The following is a 14,529-nucleotide window of genomic DNA, read 5'->3' on the forward strand; positions in this document are numbered from 1 at the left end:
GAAAATACGGATGTATATTTAATTGCTGTTATAAAATTTAGAAATTCATTTCAAAATTAAGGATTATCTCCCTCATGCATAGCTCTTATCCTTGGATGAATTTGGTTCCACTTTTTTGGCACGCTGTTTTTGGTTATATTTAGCTCCAAAACTTCATAGTTATTTCGGATTTCAAACATTTCGGTTGAGCATCACTGAAGAGACATTATTTGTCGAAATGCGCATCTGGTGCATCAAAATTGGTACCGTATAAGTTTTACATTGCTACATCAATGTGAAAAGCTGACGATGGGGAAGCTGAAGTCATAATCTTGAGTTGTTAGTACATATGTAGGTAGTTAACATCTTTGTTCAATAAAGTATCCAAATATTTCACGGATCGATCGAATCGATCTATAAATCAAAATGAGTATTGTTAATAAGTAAAAAGTCGTAGATATATCATAATGTCGAGATGAAGGCCACAGCAAGAGATTTGTTCTTCTTTCTTCTATATATTGCATTGTACACTGTATTATATAGAATGGTCATATAATTTTCTGCAAACAAATAAATACTAGTGCTTGGTACTTAATATAGGGATAAATGTGTACAGGCATACTTCGCCACTGATCATTGTCTCTAAGCAAATTAGGTTTGTACAGCTTTTATCATTGGTAAAAGTGAAATTCTGTGATACTACTAGATAGATCCCAATACACTATGAATCAGGTCTTCTGTGATGGAGGTACGCTCAGCATTCTGTTGAATGCTTTGATGTATGCATATATTACAGACTGGCTATGTAAATAAGGATAAAAATTGTGAAAGCCTGAATTTGTTTATATCAGCCGTTTATATGCATTACACTGACCATATCAAGAATAATTTGCTTGAATTGTGTCATCAAATTAGATATGAAATAGTCATTTATTTCCTCTTCTGCACGAGTGATACTTTTATCAAAGAAAGATGATGATTATCGATTTTTACTTGAACTATTTAATTATTAAATAGTCATAGACATACTAATATTGTGTGTCCCTGCAGTTTTGGTGGTTGCATGATGTCTGGTAATCACCCTTTAGGCAATATATGAAGACAGCGATAAACATTTGTATCCACCGCTATCTCACTGTGCATAAGATTTCAACAAAGAGAAATAACTATGAGGAACTCGGAAATTGCCTATACCAATGACCACGTCCTTTTTGTCAAAACTAATCGTCTTTTTTCTACCCAGTGATCTAAAGCTTTTTAAAAAATGCTCACACAACATTTGTCCGTCTGGTCTTTGACGTTTGTATATATTTGAAACTACTTATACTTAAATTCCATCTCCCGATGAATGTGGGATATGACCAAATATCACAGCGCCTTTCATGACCGCTAGAGCTGGATCGGTAGGGGCGATAACTTTATTATCGGGAAATGATTCCCTTATTGCCTTCAACACCATTGGCGATGTAACAAAATCGCTTACAAGAAGAAATTTCGATTCAGACGCTCCTTGAAACGACTCCATGGTGTCTGTGATAACTTGAATTATTCCTTGCAGTGACTGATTGTAAAAGTCTTTGAAAATTTTGGGATGTACTCGAAGTTTGTTTCCCGTCAATTCTACTCTCTTTGCGTACCTTGTCCGTGTCAGTGCCTCTGTCAATGTTTCTTGTGTTTGCTCCTTAAATATCTCCAGCAGACGAGGTGGTAAATCTATGTTTACATTACTTTCTGAATCGGGCTTCATAACGCTTATCATCGTCTCAAAATCATCGAAAATGTGAGTATAAGCAATCTCGTTTTCAACCTTGAACGTTGTCAGAACTTCAATTCCAGTGAGCGTAACTAAGAACTGGTAAAATGCATCGCCCACTTTATCCCATCCCCAAGCTCCATCGGTGACATGATGGACCTCCTGAAGCGTCTGGTTTGACTTTACTTCAAGGACTGTGATATCAGATGTCTCTATTACAAATATTCAAAACATTAGCAGTAGCCAAAACATTGCAGTGTGAAACTGCATGATATGAAAAATCTTGTATATATACGTTATATTAGAATTAGTAGGTTTCTGGGAATCTAAATCGTACTTTTCCTTTGAAAATGTGCAGAATGCGATAGAACTGACGTATTTTTGTTTTCTTTCTATCCCAACTATCAAACAGTTTTATTTGAAATTTTAATACTGTGTGTTATTTGTAGCAGTTTCTGACCTCCCGCATCCAACACCATATATTGTGTCCCAGGTTCGAATAAGTTAGTTTCAGTTCTTCCTCTGCCATCTGGTTTAGCTTCCATGGGTATGTTATTACAGTAAATGGTCGCTGCTTCTGGCTCCGAAACCAACAACAGTTGTTTTCTCGGGATACCAGCCTGTAAAATAACACGGAGGGCATAGTTCACAATTCTCATTCCTGTACTCTAAACATGACTCTACAAAGAGGAGGCATCCACGTGGCTAGAGCTGGACGATAATTTGAAAATGACTGCACGAAATTACTCATTTAGAAGCAGGCTTATCACACACTAACTGTACCTTATAAGTTAACCGGTGTTTTTCTACTGATATTCAACTTCCACAAACCACGATGCCGAAAGAATAATTAACTATATAGAAGGTTACTTCCTGTACATATTCAAACTGAATGCAATAGGCTGTTTTCTCGGCCCGTGGCCCTTTCCACAAACAATAGGACCAGGGACCACATCGCTCACCTGAGTCACCTTCGTTCTGCTATTTTTTCAGTTTTGTGATTTTAAGACTTTTTTCAATCTTTTATTCCCATGAAATTTTTTTATCCGAAATTGTGGCTCCAACCCCAAGGGTATCGATATAACTGTGAGATAAAGTCACACGGTCAGAAATCATGGCATGAAATATCAGGACTTTATCACAAGGAATCTATAAACAAGATATGAGGCCGCAACTTATACAGTTTAGGAGATACTGCCTAGCCTCAGCCTAGGTTAAGTTTTCTTAAAAGTAGGTCCAAATCAAAGGTCAAGGTTACAAGGTCAAAGAGTTTGGTATAAAAAAATTCTTGCCACAAGGAATACATTCATGAAATATGAAATGGCGAAGATAACTGACATTGATCAAACTCATAACTTTTATAAGAAATACAAAATTACGAGTTGGGCAAACACGGACCACTGTACACAACAGAGGCAGGATTGGGTGCCTAGGAGGATAAGTATCCCTTGTTGACCGGTCACACCCGCAGTGAGCCCTAGATCTCGATTAGGTAAACGGAGTATTCCGAAGTCAACTTCAGTGTGTAAAAAACGTCCTAACAATTGGAGTGAAACAAGTTAGACTGCATTTAACCCAATGACAGGTTGAATCGGCAAACTAGATTGTTATAACGACCATAGAATTTGCAAAATACTGCCTTTAAACGAGACTGTTGGAACCCCAGCAGCATCAACTTGTTTGTCGGTAGCCTGTCTTGATTCAAAAAGTGTTTGTATATAGAATCATTTGAGAAACATAAATAACATATACAGGTAATAATGAAATGTTGCTACATAAATATGGGAAGTTGATAATGGAGAAGCAGAAGTCATCCCGTTTGTCATAAAGTTGAGTTGTTAGTTTGCCGTTAACATCTCTCTTGAATATGCTATCCAAATACGAAGCAGATGTGGAGGACTGTGATGTCTTTTATTTCGAATTCATTGAAATATATCGAATCATGATCGAATTATATCACGTCTCTGGTTATACCTATCTACCAATATTTTGATTTTGATTGATTGATGTTTTCCGCCACACTCAACAATTTTTCAGTTATCTCGTGGCGCCCAGTTTTTATTGGTGGAAGAGAGAACCCAGATACAATGTACCTGGGTAGAGACCACCGACCTTCCGAAAGTAAACTGGGAAACCTTCTCATCTGCGCCGGCAGAGGCGAGAGGCCGTGTGATTTTGAGCGCGATGCTCTAACCACTCGGCCACTGAGGATCTTTTTGATTTTGAATATTACACCATGTATTTCCCTCCAAAAAGATTTCGGACGGTTACCTGGATTGTAGGTGGAGCTTATTTTCCATCGCCTCTGTTTACATGTACTAGGGTCTCTTTTCACAAAATGTCCTATGACTAAATTAAAAAAAAAATCTGAATGTCTTTTAATCAAATAAACGTTACAAAGTCATAAGTGAATATGCGTGTATTATTAACTATTGATGTAATTTATATATTCCGAAAATCCTCAGGAAGTAAAAAAAAAAAAAAAAAAAAACATAAAGAAATTAAAGTGTATCTAATCTTAAGAATTTAAGCCAAAGGCTCGTGTGAATTCATCCGGCGTCTTTTGTCGTTATTGTCGTCGCTGTTATTAACATTTAATATTTTCATTTTCCCCCCAGAATCTCTGATATTATTTTTATCGAACTTAGTACAAATCATCCTTGGATGAAGGGGATTCACGATTGTTCCAATGAAGGGTTATGTCGCCTTCAAAGTTTTACTTGAAAATATATTGGAACATTTTTTTTAATCTTCCTCTAAACGATAACGGCCATGATTAGTCATACAAACATCCACAGCTAATGCAGATTCAAGTATGTTCAAATCACAACCCCCGCGGGTAGGATGGTGCCACAGTAGAGGATTTAGTCTTACATGAGAATATGTAAGTAAACATCTTCTAAAATATTCTCAAGAACGGCAGGATCATGATTATTGATTTGAATAAGCAAAACTCTTCCACCTTCAGGTACAGCAAATTCAAGTTTGTTCAATTCAGGGGCACCGATGATATGGTAGGGCAATGATAGAAGATTTAAGTTTGAAATGGGAATGCTTAGATATTCTATTGAATATAGATGTTAATGGAAAACTAACAGCTTAACTTTATGATAAATGGAATAATTTCAGCTTCTCCGTGTCTCAATTGATTCGATACGTAAGAGCTTGTTCTGCATATGATCAGATTTTAAATCGAGGTAGGCCACTAACAAACCAGTTGATGTTGAACTAGCCAATGCATTTCATGCTTCCATTATCTTCACAACTGACATTTCTATATCCAGTAACGTTCTTTTCGACACCCCGTCTAAGATCGTTGACGGAAATGTCGAGTTCAGTCTCCTTGCTAAACTCATTGACTTCATCTATATTTCAAGCTCCAATCCTGCATTTGATCAAGAACAGAGCTCTCATCTAAAAATATCATTTGTGTAAGAGAGTCTATGAAGTTCCAGAAGTACAAGCAGCTATTGACAAGCTGTCACAACACGACCAAACTAAAGAAAAGTATCTGACAGGGTTCCACAGGTCACAACGTATCATATTGTTCTTACTGAATGAAGCAGAATTCTGAAGAGGCATATTCCCCTTCTTCATACTAACCAAATAATGGCCGAGTTTTCAAAGAGCCTCCCATAGCTCAACATCCCATAAATTTTAAAGACATGTTGATGCGAACCGAATTGGAAAATCCTTTGCCCAATGGGGACTTTTAAACTTGTTCTGATGGCAGATGCCTGATGTGCAAATACAGTGCGAGCAAAGCTTTAAGAGTGTTATAACCGACCTATATTAACGATTTTTTGAGGGCATATCATTTCGCATGACAACTGCATCTATCTCATAAGCTGTAAGGTCTGTGACCAATAATACGTTGGTAAAGCTGGAGACCGCCATAGAGGGTTCAATAACTACCCGTCTAACATTAAAATCAAACGGGTAAATGAACTCGTTGTCGTCCAATTGAATTTCACAGGACACAAATGAGAAAACATGTCAGTTGTGCTTATTGACCACGATAATCAAAGTCATTCCCACCCCTCGTTTTATAATTGGTCTTACTATTTCGAAAACGGTTGAGATCACCACTCCTATACAGCTCATATTCTTGAATATTTTGTTGGACAAGAGATCCATGTTCATCCCCAGCCCTCATTTTATAATTGGTCAAAATATTGAACGTAGTCCAGATTCTCACCACAAATCACCTACAATATCACATGTGTAGATGCATCGAGTATATGATCCCTGGGCCGAGGCCTCTGCTGGTGGACTGTTAGTCCCCGAGGGTCTCTACAGTCCAGTAGTTAAGTACTTCGTTACTAGCTTGAAAATACGGATGTATATTTAATCGCTGTTATAAAATTTAGAAATTCATTTCAAAATTAAGGATTATCTCCCTCATACATAGCTCTTATCCTTAGACGAATTTGACTCCAGTTTTGACATTCTGTTTTTCTCTAAAATAGCTCTTACAAGTTTATTATTTTGGATTTCAAAAATTTCGGTTGAGCATCACTGAAGAGACATTATTTGTCGAAATGCGCATCCTTATTGCTTATATACATGCACATGACATCACCAATTATATTCCAAAAGATAATTTGCAGAGCGAAAAACATAACAGGAGTTCTGGAAGCATTGCGTTTGTAGAATAAGGTTGTTTTTCACTCAGTTGGTCTTTCGGATTAAAATCAAACTTCCGTTACATTATTGCACATCTAGAAGACACAACAATCATATCACAAATTTAAAGATGATTTGACTACTGCTTAAAATGTACAAGAAGATGAGTTCTGGTTATCAGGATTTCGTGGAAAACGTCCTTTTTGAACCCCACACCCCATTGGCCCCCATGATAAAAATGAAAATTCCAAAACCGTATTGCACATCGAAGGGACACAATCAATAATTTTCCAAAGTAAGAATTGGCTACTTCTTAAAATATAAAAGGAGTTTGCTAATGAAACGTGTAGCAGATGGACGGACGGTCGGGAATAATGCAGTATACTTTGACTTTCATTAAAAAGATAAATGTTTAAAAACTAACCAGTAGATAAAATAATCCACAACAATATATTAATTAAACCCGGATAGGGGTCAATGTACACTAAGAAGGTCATACAAACCTCTGCTGCTACCTCCGTCATGAATTGTTTCGCGCCGTCATCCCAAATGGCGGGAACAGTCACTACCCAGAGAATGGAGTCCTCAAGCATGGTACGACTTTTCAATAATTCAACCAGATGGTTTTTAAGATATTTTATGGTCATCGTAAAGATCGTCTTAGCTGGCATCTCCTGACCATTAGCATCTTTTATCGTCTTGGTTCGTCTTAGACTCTGCAAAATAATCGCAAGAAATCTTGTTACTTTACCATATAGTTATTCTACAGATATGTTGCAAAGCGAATGCCTCAGTTTTATTTAGGTGAAAATAATCATGAACCAACTTTATATTGATGGAGAGTCTTGAAGCCTTTGAAGTAGAGCCAACCCTCTTGCTCACTGTCTTTTACAAGCGATGCGTATTTCATTTCCGCTTCGTATCCAAAAGAATGGAGTGCTTTGTTCGGCTTCAGTAGAAGTACAGACGGTGTATGTCCCGTGGAACTGGCTTTAGAAAACCATATGTACGTTTCGATATCTGATGGATCTCTCCTGAATTCGTCATAAAATGTAAATGCGATTCCAGAAAATATTGCACCAAAATTTATGGCAGCCACCAAGATCATGATCTGTTCAATATTAAAAGATGAAGATCGATGATGAACAGTGATCAATCTCAAAAGCCATAACACAATTCAGAATAGAAATCAAGATAAGCATGGATCCCTAGAAAAACAAGAGGTATCTAGAAGGAATATGCATTCCCTGTTGACCGGTCACACCCGCCGTGAGCCCTATATCTTGATTAGGTAAATGGAGTTATCCTTAGTCAAAATCAGTATGTAAACAGCTTATCTGAAATACGTCAGACTGAATGATAGATTTTATTTACACATCAAATCATCATAACAGTCATAAAGTTTACGAAACGCCGACTTTAAGTGTCTAACATATAAATAAATGTACAAGGAAATACAGATGTATAGTCAGTCGAATTATATTAGTTTAATACACAAAAATGATCGATTGCACTAACTGTTTGGTGTCATGATATTGCCTACAGTATCAATGAATAATAATTGCCTATGGAACCATGGGATTTACAAAAATTTTATAAAAGTAATATGAAGTAAAGGAATAATTCAGTACTAACAATACTAAGATAACGAATACTTTGATCAGGTATTTAGCTACATGTAACCTCCCCAATGATACAAGTAAAATTGGTCACACAATAATGCATATTCCTCAATATTTACAGTTACAGATGTTTAGTAAGAAACAACTGACTTGTACTAAGCGTCTGAATTCTGACGTTAACATGAAATATGGGTTTGTTTTGGCGATATTGACACTGTGTAATACTAGTAAACATGAGACCCAGTGGTCATATCGCTCACCTGAGTCATCCAGACCACATTTAAAGATTTTCTCTACATATTTGCATGTTAACCTTTTATTCCTATTGTGGCCCAAGCCTACCCCCGGGGATCATGATTTTTACAAACTTGAATTTGCATTATGCTAGGAAGTTTTCATAAAAATTTAAACTTTCTGACCCAGTGTTTTCGAGATTTAAAAAAAATCCTTATATATTTGTATGTAGAACATTGATCTCCTAATGTGGATCCACCCAACCCCTCGGGCCATGATTTTAACAAACTTGAATCTGCACTATATCAGGAAGCTGTCATATAAATTTGAACTTTTCTGGCCCAGTGGTTCTTTAGAAGATTTCTAAATGACCTCATCCTAGTTTTGCATTTTCGTGATTACCACCCTTTTGAAGAGGGTATGGCCTTTCATTTGCTCAGCTTGTACCCATTTACCCAAGGACGATTTGCTCCAAGTGTGATTGAAATTGGTCCAGTGGTTCTGGAGAAGAAGATGAAAATATGAAAGGTTTACAGACAGACAGACGGACAGACAGACAGACAACAGACAAAAAGTGATCAGAATAGCTCACCTGAGCTTTCAGAGGCCTATTTACTGACTCACGTATTTACTGACTCACGTATTTACGTGCCTTTCCCATGTTGCATGGAATAAAAATGATAAAAACCTTGAGTGTGTATTACAACATGTGCAGGATCAACTACATATATAGGTGTAAATTCCCACCGATTAGTGTGCAGTTAACCGTATAAGTCCTGTTAGATAGTTACATATCCATTATGACGATTTACCAAGTCAATATGCATGACGCTCTATTCATTTCAAAATAAATGCATATATAACTATTGCATTTTAAATATCCTCACCCATTCATTGGAAGACGTACATGTATATATCTAGGAAGAACATTCATTGTTAACTCTAGATCTGCTTGTGATACCCTTTATACAGATTTTTTTAATTTTTTTAAAAACAGCATTTGATCCACCGTGTATGCAGATAGACGGTTGGGTAGTTTTCGAACAAGTAAACCCGTAGACGACAAAATATCGTTCCGATTGAACTGAGGTGGCGAGAACTGCTACAGTCTGTAACAAATTTCTGGCCATTTTAGATATGACAAGAAACATCTCTTCGTCATGCATCAACCACAGCAAAAGATCTTCTACTCCATGTTTGTTTTCTTTGCTGCAATTCTAAAGTTCAGTTTCCCTATTGCCGTCATTTTTCTCCGGCAGGGAACTGAAATACGTGCAAGTGAAAACAATGGTGGATCAAATTAATGCTTGGGTGTCAACTCAAATTTCAACCTGATAAATTATCAGTATGCGCTATTCGTTTACCTGACTATTCGCATAAAAAGTTGATGGTATCGACGAGTAGTCGAATATTCGTTGACATTCTTACTTTTTCCCATTTGATCCACTCCCCAGACTGACATACGTGTATTCCTGATACAATGCGTATATTTCCCCCCCCCTCTCTCTCTCTCTCTCTCTCTCTCTCTCTCTCTCTCTCTCTCTCTCTTGAAATAAATTCAAAAATCTTTAAAATACTTACTTTCTACTTAGTTGTTGTTGGACTCCAATATCTTGGTGTTATAGTCTCTATTCCAAAATGAATCTACCCGGGACTTGCATCGCTGCACACCGCTATCCATATTGCAATAATATTGCCGACTGGGTACTGACTAAAACCCGGTCCCGGTCCCAGTCTTCGGTCCCAGTCCCAGATTTTTTATTCGATAAAAACAGAATACATCAGAATATTTTAGCCCCAATTTCTCGTTAATATAGATGACATATCATGCCTGCATTCTGATAGTTGATTGATAATATTATTGTCGTCTTTCGTAAAATAATATGTGAAAACTCCGGGACCGGTGCCTGTCCGGTGGGACCGAGAAGTAAAAACAGTGCTAAAAGCCGGTCCCGGTCTCGATATTTTTTATTTTTCCCAAATAGCCGCTTGCATCTATTTTTTTATTTTAAAAAGATTAGAGTGTTATATTCAAGGACATTCCTTTGTATGCACATGTATGTTTCTGATTTATTGTATGTTTGTGTTTTATTCAATTTTCCTTCTTATGTCAAAATCGAACTCAACTGCGTGATTTTTTCCCCTCCCAAATGAACGCGTTACATTACATTTTCATAAAAAGATAAGGATGTAGAAGAGAAATAATGTATATGTAATAATCCTGGTGTATTTGTTTGTAATTTACTGTTGGATGTAGTTTTTCAAAATTAATTCTTTTTTTTTCTTTTCATTTAGGTCAAAAATTGATAAAATTTTCAAATTTAATGTTGGTGTATTCCGAACCGGGTCTCTGTACATGTATATGTATACACGGGTTACTGCATGTTCTCTCTCTCTCTCTCTCTCTCTCTCTCTCTCTCTCTCTCTCTCTTTCTCTCTCTCATTTACGAGTGTATCGTGAGAATCGCATTAATTTGTTAAATTATGATGTTATATTAGTTGTTTTAATCAGGGAAGAAAAGCCTCTATGTAAATATTAGAATAATACAAAGTAGAGTGCACGTGCAAAATATGAGTCCAGAATGTACGATGTATGAAGTACTTTAAAAATTATGTTCATTAGTGAAATGAAAAAAAAAACCAAATATTGTCCTTAAATTTTATTATAATTTTTGAAACATGATGAATAATTGTTGTTGATAGCGAAACAAAATTAATGTGCACTCTTGTCAACAACCCCCTCCCCCCGCCCCTTTCCAGAAAGATTCTGAATACAAGAATGATGCTTTTGAAAAGCAAATGTTATACCCCCGTAATCGGATATTCGGGGCGCATTTAAATAGTTTTTGGTCCATCCGTCTGTTTGTCAGTAAAAAGGCATAACTTTTGAATGCATGTTGATAGGGTTTCCATATTTCATATGTGTACTCCTTGTGACAAGACGTTTCTTTACATGCAATTCTTCACCTTTCAAATTTGACCTACTTTTGAAAATCTTTTACCTTAGCCATAACTTTTGAATGCTTAGTAAATATACACGAGGGTATAAAATGCTTCAGGCAGGCGTACTTTTCTTGAAGCGCTAACAGTAGGCTTATTTGTATTTTCAAAACTGAAATTTATTTCTTAAATGAATTTACATGTATGTCTTGCATATTTATAAATGTAGATTTCATTGTTAGTAAATTTGTCAGTTTATGTCAAATTTATGCACTTTGAAATATAAGACATTTTGAAAATAGGAAACAAACAGTTTTTGTGCAGCATAATTAATACATGTATGTTTGTACATATATACATGTATGTTGGTAAACTTTTCTAGAGCACTAAAGAGAGTTCCATCCCAATTCTGGTAACTTCAACACCGTATTCAGAAAGCGTGACGCCCTTCCATGATTCTTACCAATCATGGATAATTATTGGTTTAATAATTATAAATACAATGGCACGGTTACCCAATCATGAAGTTTGAACTTGGGGTGCACCACGTTATTTGGTAAACGCAAAAATCTTTTGTTCGAGGTGTGAAACATGTACTAAATATTCTGGCGCGTAGGAAACAATTTCACTTGGGGGGGGGGGGGGGGGGAGGGGGGGGGGGCACCACACCAAAGTAATTTACGACAAAAAGTGATATCGACAAAACCATTAGTAAAAAGATAACTGCATAAATATGTGCAAGCATTGAGGTGTACGTCATGTACATAAATCTAATTATGTACATAGAATCTAATTAGTTTCCCAGAAAACCCTCAACTTTAATTTTAAGTTTTGTTTGTTTTGTGGGTTTTTTGGAGGGGGGGGGGTGTTAAGGATTATTTTTTTAATCTTTTTTGTTTTTGTTTATATCTTTATCATTTTGTTATCAATCATTTCTGAGTCATAAGGTATTTAGTACTCGGTAAACTTTCCAAAAATCGCCAGTCTGTGTTCACTTTCACTTACGAACTCCTCAACTATTTTTTCTGGATTCAGTTCATCAGTCTCATTTTTATGAACATGCAATAAAAGCAAATTGTTTATTCGTATTTGGCTCATTGTTGATCTCAGTGATGTTTTTAATCTTTTCAAGGCGCTGAATGAGCGCTCACTGGTAGCGTTAGTTGCAGGAAGTACCAAAATTAGTTTGAGAATTTTGAGGATCTCGGCAAACAGACTTTTTTCATTTGAATGTCTGAAAAATTCAACCACACTTGGTATATCTGGCGTAAAGTCTTTTGGCAAAACAGTCTTTAACATTATAAGCTGGCAGTGAATATCATTTGGCTTCAAATCTGTATCATATAGGGTCGTGACAAAATTGAATTCTTCTTCAAACGTTTGACCTGTGCAAGCCTTAATTACGAGGTTTTCAAGATTAACATAAGCTTTGTAAGCTGGTTGGTCAAATCTAGATTTTATGCCAGCTAAAAGCAGATCTAATGCCTCGTAGAAATATTTCCTATATATATCTGTACACGATGAAAAAGTATGTGCTGCTGTCCCATCATCAAGTTTACGAAGAATTTTGCGTTTTCTAGGAAGAACAGGATCATCGATGTTCATCTGTTTTGCTTTTTCAACAACTTCCTCGTAAAGCTGAGTGAAGATTGTCTCATCTCGGAGACTTTGCAAAAGCACTCATTGTCGTTGATGCCATTTTTTGACCGTCACTCGCCGAGAGATTTGGAGCCTGCAGAGCCCTTGCCAAATTATCACTATAACGTAAAAGTTTTTCACTCAGTAAACACCCAAAGAAGAAATCAAACCTGCACATATAAGCAGCTACTCCCCTAATTCTGTTTCTACCTCACGCACGTATTGGAGGCTTTCATCCCAAACATTTCTTAGAATTTCATAGTTTGACAAAATGCTCAAAATGTGTCGGCTTTTATTGTCCATCTTGTGGGACACAAAACCCTTCTTCCCGCTGACGTTTTTTATAGGTTTTGGGCATTTTTGTAATGTATTGAAAATCATCTCCCTTCTTGGTGATTCTTTAATCAACTTTGTTATATCCTTTGCAATGTCCAGGGTGTCTCTAAGCAACTTACATCCCTTAATAGAATCACTGCAAGCTAGGTTAAGAGCATGACCATAACAATGTATGTAAAGGGCTCTGGGTTCAAGTGCATGAATTTGTGTTGCAACACCTGTCTTTGAACCAGCCATAGAAGCAGCCATGTCATAACACTGGCCTAGTACTTTGTTGATAGGCAGATCGAACCTCAAAAGGGCATTTTTAATTGCTAGGGTTATTGAATTAGCCCCAATGTCAGAAAGACAGTACATCCCTAATAAATCTTCATGAGCGGTAAAATTTTGATTAACCCATCGAATGCATAAAAGAAGTTGCTCTTTGTTGGAAATATCTCGTGTTTCGTCTGCCACTATTGAAAAGAATTCAGACGATTTGATGAAAGCAACAATTTGTCGCAAAACCTGCAACCCCATCACCTGCAAAATTTAATTTTGTATATCTGGAGCAACATACTTATTTGTCTTGCGTTGTAGCCATTCCTAAAGCTGGGGATCGCGTTTAGCCTCTAGCATGAGAAGTTGATTAAAGTTCGAGTTTTTCGTCGTCTTTGTCACCCCGAAGAGCAATTCCTTGTCGAGCAAGAAACTTCAAAATGTTTGTGATTTTAAGCAAATTCTCTCTGTTAGACTTCTTCTCGACTTTGTGCATCTTTGAAAGACATTCTCCAACATCTTTAACCTCCTCCTTTATCGTAAACCCCCTTTCCATTGCCTCTTTATGGCAATCACTTTTCTCGTGTGCGGCGAATTTTGTGGTTGCTTTTTTCCAGTTTTTAAAACCACTTGATATGAAAGCTTTTTCTTTCTTGTGACATCTGAGAGTCTTCTTCTGAAATGATTTTATGCAAGGAAAACAGAAGAAACATCTTTGATTTCTACATAATGTAACCAAGACCACCGATCAAACCAGGAGGCATTGAAAGATCTCATCTTTTAACCAAACTTTTTTGCTGGAAAGAAAATATTCCGTGGCTGATTTGGGGTACTACCGATCTCTGGTGTATGCCATTTTTCATGTACAACCTGGGCCTTTTGAACTGGTATTTCTGAGATATCATCTTCTGAAGAAGAAGAAGAATCAATAAAGGAAGCAACCTTAATATGTTTGTCTGTTTCTTTGTTTGTAGTTTCCCCCAATTTACCTGTTGCAATAGACTCCTCATTTGTGTTAGACTCCAAGAGTGGGGAAGGACTATCTTGTGATTGTTTTGGTTCAAATGAGCGATGAGGTTCAGAATCCTCAAAGGATAACCTCGAACGCTTTGAAAGAGGTTCCTCATGCTTGTGAATACAGGC

The 14,529-nt window shown here is 36.7% G+C and overlaps 1 protein-coding gene across 1 annotated transcript; it reads right to left on the reverse strand.

The window, feature by feature from the left end:
- Positions 1–804: 804 nt before the first annotated feature.
- Positions 805–9,891, reverse strand: LOC125678514 (heat shock 70 kDa protein 12A-like). Its single transcript, XM_056157386.1, has 5 exons — positions 9,796–9,891; positions 7,185–7,469; positions 6,862–7,074; positions 2,193–2,352; positions 805–1,944 (listed from the first exon to the last, which is right to left on the reverse strand). The coding sequence occupies exons 2-5, from the start codon at positions 7,464–7,466 to the stop codon at positions 1,307–1,309; spliced, it is 1,293 nt and encodes a 430-aa protein (XP_056013361.1). The 5' UTR covers positions 7,467–7,469; positions 9,796–9,891; the 3' UTR covers positions 805–1,306.
- Positions 9,892–14,529: the final 4,638 nt, after the last annotated feature.

Source organism: Ostrea edulis, chromosome 2 (genome assembly GCF_947568905.1).
Source record: "Ostrea edulis chromosome 2, xbOstEdul1.1, whole genome shotgun sequence".
Lineage (NCBI taxonomy): Eukaryota > Metazoa > Mollusca > Bivalvia > Ostreida > Ostreidae > Ostrea > Ostrea edulis.